At 34.4% G+C, this 8,345-nt stretch overlaps 1 protein-coding gene across 5 annotated transcripts; it reads left to right on the top strand.

The window, feature by feature from the left end:
- The first annotated feature begins 1,324 nt into the window (after nt 1–1,324).
- Nucleotides 1,325–8,193, top strand: LOC114173459 (light-mediated development protein DET1). 5 transcript variants are annotated; one of them, XM_028057888.1, is made up of 13 exons: nt 1,325–1,480; nt 2,389–2,492; nt 3,037–3,464; nt 3,581–3,611; nt 3,720–3,809; nt 4,539–4,682; nt 5,399–5,467; nt 5,550–5,606; nt 6,225–6,311; nt 6,401–6,565; nt 6,667–6,762; nt 7,503–7,602; nt 7,802–8,193. In XM_028057888.1, the coding sequence occupies exons 2-13, from the start codon at nt 2,421–2,423 to the stop codon at nt 7,939–7,941; spliced, it is 1,479 nt and encodes a 492-aa protein (XP_027913689.1). In that variant the 5' UTR covers nt 1,325–1,480; nt 2,389–2,420; the 3' UTR covers nt 7,942–8,193. The 5 variants fall into 5 exon arrangements, with proteins under 5 accessions (XP_027913689.1, XP_027913688.1, XP_027913687.1 ...); XM_028057887.1 differs by having other exon boundaries at nt 4,509–4,682; XM_028057886.1 differs by having other exon boundaries at nt 3,581–3,809.
- Nucleotides 8,194–8,345: the final 152 nt, after the last annotated feature.

Raw genomic sequence — 8,345 nt, 5'->3', positions numbered from 1 at the left:
GTGTTTCTTTACCCTTAGACTTAGACATCACTTGACTTTTTATTCTTAGACTTAATCAACAAAAATATTCAATGCCCATCACTCATGGGAGTGTCTAATTTTATACCAAAGAACAGTAAGAAAAGACTCAGTCAAAAATTTAAATTTGTAAATCACTAGCTTTTTCAAAGTCTGTGTAATTTTATTGGATCTTCTGAAATATCTTTATTAAAGAGATACAACACCAATGAAATTTAAGTCCAACTCATATAAAAAAATTAATACTATTTTTAATTTAAAATCTTAAAATAATAAATTTGAGTCTTCTGCCTATGTTGGTTAACTTTCATATTTCTATCCAAGGACACTTGAATTATCAAAGCAGGACTCATTTATAAAATCCAGTGCCATGATTGTCAGTTTCGTCTTGTATGCTACTTTCACTGATCATGCGATTCATGGAGGTCAACACTAGGCCACATTCTATGTACTATCAATAATAGCACCATTTCTACTGTGGTGCAAATCATTTTCCAATATGAAAACTATAATTTTCATGCCTTCAGCCAATTAATGATGTTAGCACTTTTAATTATTATTTTTATATATAATGACAATGCCAATAACATGATATTATCTAATACACTTGTTTGTAATGTATTCTTTATTATTGGTTGAAATTTGTTAAAAATACATTTTTTTTAAAAGGCTAACTACAGGATTTTTATCATCGAAACTAATGATTTTATATTTTTTTAACGATAGATTTACTAAAAAAATAATTGTATACCGTCAGACAAAAATAATCTCAATCCTTTGATTTAATTTTAACAAATTGTGTAATGATATTTTGTATTCTTTTAACATGACAATTACTAAATACAATAATAGTCTAAAATGAAAAAGGTTCTATATAATATGTATAAATATTCATAAAATAGATGCATGCATGTTAAAAGGATCCTTGCTAAATACCTTGAAATACTCCTTATCACACTACATTTTTTTTTTTCATAAAAATCCTTTCTGAATATTAGTTATGGCTGATCCATAATTGCATTTGACTTCTTACTATGATTTTGTGATAAACAGAAATAAAAATAAAAATGTCGATCCAGATTTAATAAATTTTTTTTATTGTTATCATTATATGATATTCCCTTTCTATCAAATAAAATTACTATTATTATTATTATTCCCATGATATAATTTTGTGGTGCACCTTATCCTAAAAAACAGAGAAAGAAAAGGAAAAAAGGAAAGGAATGAAAGGATAGTTGTGGTGCTTAATCCATTTTTGCAAGTTGCGAAGGGAAATAAATAGAGATGAAGGCATGCATGTGACGTGGCATCTCCAAACTCACTTTTTATTTACCCAAACCCAACCCCAACCCCTCAAAAACAACACAACACAACACAAAGCAAATTTCCCTCATTCTCTCTCTCGATTCTACTCTGCTCTCCTTTCTTCCGTCAACGGCGCTTCTCACTGTGGCCACCGGTAAGCTCTTTCTTCTCAGCGCGCAATCTCTAATTCTCTCTTTTTCCGATTATTGCTTTAGGTTCAATTTTCCGAACGCTGATTTAACTCGCTTTATCCGTTCAACTTCTTTGTTGAATGTGTGAAAATGTAATTGTATCACGATAATACCGACTTTTGAACTAAGACGGGTTGACTGTTGAATCTGAATTCTTAACTACAGCTAGGTTTCATTTCGTTAAGATCTACCTGAGGTTGAAACTAAATAGTGTGTGCTGATGTTACGATTTAGGTGATGATAGCGTCAATTTATTTTTAGCGAAAGAATTATAGTTGTGATTGCAACACACTCTAGGATTCGGTTTGAGGTTCCTCAACCCTAAACTATAGCCTGTATAATTTTTAGCACTCCTAGCACATGTTTCGCACACTGTATATGACTTAGATTGGCCTTTTCTATTCCTGCTTTTCTCAGTTCCAATTTTAGACGAGCTTCTCAACAAACACGTGTATAAATCATAGCCTTGTCATAATTTGAAATGAGCTCATTTTTCAAAAGTTGAAGTGCATGACTTGATTACAACTAATTGTAGAAGTTTGACTGATTTTATCTTCCTATTTCTTCTTTTGTACGTGTTTTCCAAGAAGTTTGCAAGTGTTTGTATATTATTTTTCAATCTTATTTCGGTCCTCATTTTTTAATTCCTGAATATTTTTTACTCTCCCCTCATATTATGTACTTGCGTACTCGTCATTTTTGTCATTTCTTAATCAAGCATTTGCAGATATATAAGTTAATTAATTTTGATTTGAATATGACGGCCATAACCATTTATTCTTAGTAAAACTTTTATGAAAATAGTATTAGAAGTATTAATTTTGTAGAGATAACTTTTCTGACAATGAAGAATTCGTTTCTTCGTTTCCAGGGTGAACCTTTTCGGTTTGTGGACACGCTTTAATGTACAGAAGCAGCAATATTGTGGCTAGGGTTTTTAATCGTCAAATTTGCACTCCTCCTCCTGGCACTAGTGTAATTTCTTCTCACTACCAATAGTATTTATTGTTGTCTTTTCTGATAATTATTACATGTGTTGTCTTCTTTTAGCCACTTTTTTGTTTATCATGCTGAGCGACATTAGTTTTTTAAGTACTTCAGAAACAGGGATATTTCCTTGTAGTTCCTTTTTTTGGGGTAGGGAGTGTTAAGAAGAAATTGTACAATGATTGGGTTGTAAGTTGTAATTGTAGGAAATGTGGACATCCCCGGTGAACTATCAAAAACATGAGTGAGGGAACACAAACAAGGTTTTGCTTTGTTACATTTTTTGTATTTATAGAGGTTGGACAATTTATTTGATTCTAGTTGTGTTAAGCAGTGTCAAGTATAACCTGATGTTTTTAAAGTGGAAGCTTCAAATGTAAAAGATACATATGATGTGCCAATTTTGGAAAATTTGCTTTCACTTTATCAGATGGACATGCTAGTGCGAAATTTATGAATTTGTTGTCTTGTTCCTCTGTTGAAGGAACCTGAATCGAATTTAATTTTTGCAGGTGTAATTTAATTCTTGCAGGTTCACCATGCTCGGTGTTTCTATGAAAATTTGGTGCCAAGTTACACTATTTATGAGGTTGAGTGCCCAGACCACTCGTTTCGTAAATTCACTGATGATGGACAGTACCTTATAAGTTTCAGCAGAAATTATCAGGAGCTGATCATTTATAGGCCTAGATGGCTTTCGTTTTCATGCAAAGATGAAGATTGTGATAAACATGATTTGCCATCTAGAGCTAAAAGATTTGACAGTTTTTTCACCCAACTGTATTGTGTACCACTTGCTTCTTGCAATGAGCTTATATGTAAAGATTTCTTTCTTTACTTGGAGAGCCAGCAATTTGGACTGTTTGCTACTTCAACGGCCCAAATTCATGATGCACCTGCTGTTGGAGGAGCTGTCCATGGTGTTCCTTCAATTGAAAAGATAACTTTCCACCTCTTGAGGTGCTTATTCATCATTCTTTATATTCATTTTTTTTTATCTTCAAAATAACAAGACCAATCATACTCTGATCATTCTGGGTTTATATGTTTCCCTGATTTCTCACCTGTTGAAATAGACTGGAAGATGGAGAGATCTTGGACAAGAAGGTCTTCTGTAACGACTTTGTTAATTTAACCCATAATACCGGTGTCTTCTTGTATGATGACCTTTTGGCAATTGTATCACTTCGCTATCAAACTATACATGTTCTTCAGATTAGAGATGCTGGTAACCTTGTTGATGTACGGGCTATTGGGGAATTCTGCCGTGAAGATGATGAGCTTTTTCTCAATTCCAATGCTCAGGTCAGTAAGCTTTTGGCATTTACTTTATTTTAATGCGTTTTGTTTAGCAGACCATTACATAGATCGTCATGGATTTTGAGAAAAAAAAAATTGTAACATTTAGTGGAACTGGGACATCCAACAAGGGTGCATGGGTTCAAACTTCACAGTTCAATCCACCTCATTTTCTGTTCCCTTACCCTCTCCCTCTTGGGGCTTTCATTAGCCACCCTTACGCTTCAATAGTGGGTCCTCCCTTGAACTAAAATAGTTATTTTAAGGATACTTAAACTTATACAATTCATTGGCATGACTTGGCGTGACAACAAGGATGCTGGCTTATTACTTAGAGGTCATGGGGTCAAATCCTAGAAGCAACATATCTGCTTGTAGGGTTAAGGTTGTCTACTTTTACCCTCCCTAGACACAGCTCTGGGTGAGAACTCTTGTCCGTGTACATTGGGCTTTCCTTTAATACTTTTACAGTTGATTTTTTTTCAAATCACTGGGATGGGTAACATCTTGGGAATGTTTTTCAATTGTGCTTCAGTGGTTCAAGTTAATAATTTTGTGGTCATCTTTAATTGTCACTGCATCCCAATCATCCTTTATCAATTATGAAGCCATTCAAGCTCAATATTGATAATTCTGATGGTTTTGTGGCATATGTAAAGAGCTAAACTCACAAAAATATAGGCCAATCACCAATCATTCTGACAGGGCATGGCATTTTCTGACAAAATTAAACAGCACCAGTTTCCTGGGAACCACATTGAAAATCACATGCATCAAGGCCAGACTAATCCAGAGAATTCTTTCCTGAGTGGAATAAAACAGCGGTTGCTTTCATTCATATTCCAGGGACTATGGAATGAAGAAAGAGATGAAACATCGGTTGGTCTTCAAAATTTTCTTTTTATTGCTGTACAATATTCTCCTTCTTTAATTTTCATAGCTTATATTGGAAGGTTTTCTCCCTCCCCATCTTATACTGAAATTTCTTTCCTTTTGGTCTTCATATCAAATCATTTTAAGATCTCACATCTTATATAGTGTCACTTACATTTGAACATTGTTTGTTGCTCTACATCCCTATTTCTGTGTCTTCGCATGAATATAAATGTGTGGGAATAGGAATGCATGGCACTTGTTTAATTGTTGTCCGACACAGTCATTATTACACATACACACACTTTTTGCATTAATTTTAAAAGGAGAAATTACAATGAAGGATTGTTGGTAAAATTATTTTCATTTCAAGAACAATTAACCAGACAACCAGTTAATCATGTTCCAAGAGTGGTTACTGAATGATAACCTATTGACTTTATTAACCACTTGTATGCTTAATGATTCCTGGACTGTAAACACTTTCACTATTCCTTCTCTCTAATTTTTCGTTGTCTGCATTTCCACATATCCCATCACTATTAGGACAATTTCAAGCATGAGTATGCATATGGATAAGAAAATATTCTAAAATGTTAAATGCCAGGCATGCATATTGCAGCAGTGGCTGCTGTTGTGTATATATGACTTGATCTTCGTATCTTTCCAATTTTGTTTATAATTTAGAAATTAATTTTTTTTATTTCCCTCCCATCTACCAGAGGATTCAAGGGCTTAGGAAGAAGTTTTACTTCCACTTTCAAGATTATGTTGATTTGATTATCTGGAAGGTAGGGACTTTGACACAGCTTTATCATCTCGAGAACATTTGACTAAGGAATGTAACTTTACATCTGTTTAACTCGTGGGCAGGTACAATTCTTGGACCGACACCATTTGCTAATCAAGTTTGGTAGTGTAGATGGAGGGGTGAGTTCTCTTTGTGCCTTTTCCTTTGCAATCCTTATTCTTATTGTACCATTCACAGACTCCCTGAGTAGAAAGCAAATTACTTCTAAGAATCTGAGGAGTAACCAAAGCCCAAATATGAAATCAAAAGGATATGGCATTTGTTGTTTCCTTTAGCTTGCATATGCAGCCGTCCTACTTGAAGTAGAGTAAAGGTCAACCTATCTTGTTAAAAAGTATGTGTCAAGGATTAATGCTTAAATCTTGACACTGATAACAAAAATGGTAATTTTCTTTTAACTTGCCCCCTCAAAACATAGTTTCACCAGCCTATTAAAGTTTAATTTAGTTATCAGACTTGGTTAACAAGGATGGAATTCTTTATCACTAGGTAATGGAGATCTCATGCAATCATACCATGTTAGGGACTGACTTTATAACGTTTTACAGTTTAAGTGTCTCCAAGAATGAATTTTTGTATGTTACAAATGTGGTACAGATAGTAAAAAATGGGTCAGGGCTCATGTTTAGGTGTATCTGATTAAACATTCCAGAAATTTTCAACCTGGAGATTCAAGTTGAATCATTAAGCTCCATCGAAGTAATATGACAAATGTGTTAATCTTTCATGCTTTCAAGCCTCAGGTGTCACGAAATGCTGATCACCACCCTGCATTTGTTGCTGTATATAACATGGATACAACTGAAATCGTATCATTTTATCAGGTACGTTTGTTTTTTTCTTCTATTTTTTTCTTGGGTTCTATGTGTTGGTCTGTTGGAGTTTTTAGTGACTCGGTTTTAAATTTTATCAGAATTCTGCAGATGAGCTTTATCTGTTGTTTGAGCAGTTCTGTGACCACTTTCATGCAACATCAAGAAATTTAATGTATATGAATTTCATATCATCTCATTCAAACAATATCCATGCACGGGAACAGCTACGGAGCATAAAAGATAAGGCAAGCAACCCTTCACAGGTAGTGAGGTTTTGTTGGTTGTATGTATCCCCTCTGCTCTCCCTTCCCGGATAAAGGAATGCTAATGAGCTCTGAATATGTGTGTGTGTGTTGTTTTGCAGTTTGTGAAGAAGATGCTTGCCTCTTTGCCTTTCAGCTGTCAGTCTCAGAGTCCTTCTCCATACTTCGATCAATCTCTTTTCCGGTTTGATGACAAGGTTTACTATAGATGTTTCTATTTTCCATCCAGTGACCAAAATTATTTTTAATTAAATTTTATATATTTGGGACAAAGTTGGGTATATGCTTGTGAAAGTGGATTTCCAGCTGTTAGATGACCATTATCAAATAATAATTTTGTTGGAATGGGGGATCACATTGAGGTCCTCCTTTGGATAAAGGCTATAACATCAGTTGGACTTATTGATTAGGGCCTTTCTTTTTATCCTGTTTGGTAAGGTATCATGTTGAATGCCCATTTTTTCAATGTTAAGGCTTTTAGATGTGTGGAAAGAAATTTGAAGCTTAGTTTGTTTTGGTGAGATGTCGCCAACCCTTGCAACACTGATATTGCCACCTAGTATCTTAAAAGTGATACTGTTATTTGAATATGGATTTAGCGGCTGATTACTGATGTAGAGATTGCAATTTTATTGAAAAAGGAGGGGTGACCGAAGGTGCAAGATTTTACTCTGAATTACTTTTGTTTTTCAAGAATGATTTTCTATGGTTAATTTATGTGTGAGAAAGGGGATTTGGGGGGAAGAAAAATTGACATGAAATAGGAGGTTGCTTGTATACACGCATTAAGCATACGCACATACGCAACTATCTGCAAGATTTGCTAAATAATAGATGAGAAAATTCCGTTGTTTAATTAATTTTTATCTCTCCTTTATAGTCCACACAATTTATGTTTTTTCACTTGTGTATTTTTAATTCTTGCCCGTCATTGCAGCTGATATCTGCAACTGATCGACATAGGCAGTCAACTGACCATCCAATCAAGTTCATTTCAAGGAGGCGTCCAGGTTCTCTCAAATTTAAGATCAAACCAGGTGCGCTTTTTCTCTTGTTCAAGATTTTATTGCTTTCTAAACTTAAAATTGACAAGGTTCCCTCACTTTCGAAAGTAAATTAAGGGATAGGATGTGGGTTTTCTCATATGGAGTATGCGTGATAGAGTGAAATCAACAAGTTTTACACTCAACTTTCACCTGCTTTCTGAACATGAACTCAACGATCTTCATTAATTAGGTCCTGAAGCTGGTAGTATGGACGGTCGTGCAAAAAAGATCTCTTCGTTCCTTTTTCATCCAATTTTGCCCCTTGCCCTCTCCGTTCAGCAGACTTTGTTCTTGCAGCCTTCAGTTGTAAATATCCACTTTCGAAGATGAGCGTAGAATTATAGGTTAAGAAGAAAAATGAGTGTAGATTTACTTGTCTTCCACTGCTGGATCAAGAGGATGTATATTCAGTCGGTACTTCGAAAATGTATTTCAATCAGATTCTAATGATTGCCGTGATAGTACTTTTAAATTTTGGTCTTTTTATTTTAAAGTTTAATTAATGGTTGTCTGATGCCAGAAATAGCATTACACTCGCTCAATCCCTGTTAAGATTTTCAAGAAAGCTTTTTCACCTGTCTACGATATCACTATTCATAATTTATTATTTGATGACAGCAATGTATATTATTCTCGTGATTTTATTTAGAAATGTTAAACTGATTACAGGAAATTTTATTATCATTTGAAGAGTATTGAAAAACACTTATGGACAAGAGAAGGTTGGTTGCCTC

Source organism: Vigna unguiculata, chromosome 2, assembly GCF_004118075.2.
Source record: "Vigna unguiculata cultivar IT97K-499-35 chromosome 2, ASM411807v1, whole genome shotgun sequence".
Taxonomy (NCBI): Eukaryota; Viridiplantae; Streptophyta; class Magnoliopsida; order Fabales; family Fabaceae; genus Vigna; species Vigna unguiculata.
This window is presented reverse-complemented; position numbering and strand designations above follow the sequence as displayed.

What these genes read in the sequence shown, in the direction of transcription:
- LOC114173459 (XM_028057884.1), top strand. Translation starts at nt 2,421, where the DNA reads ATGTACAGAAGCAGCAATATTGTGGCTAGGGTTTTTAATCGTCAAATT. An exon ending in TTCTCAATTCCAATGCTCAG is followed by an intron (nt 3,810 to 4,508) that starts GTCAGTAAGCTT and finishes TCATTCTGACAG; the next exon opens with GGCATGGCATTTTCTGACAA. An exon ending in TTTTCCGGTTTGATGACAAG is followed by an intron (nt 6,763 to 7,502) that starts GTTTACTATAGA and finishes CCGTCATTGCAG; the next exon opens with CTGATATCTGCAACTGATCG.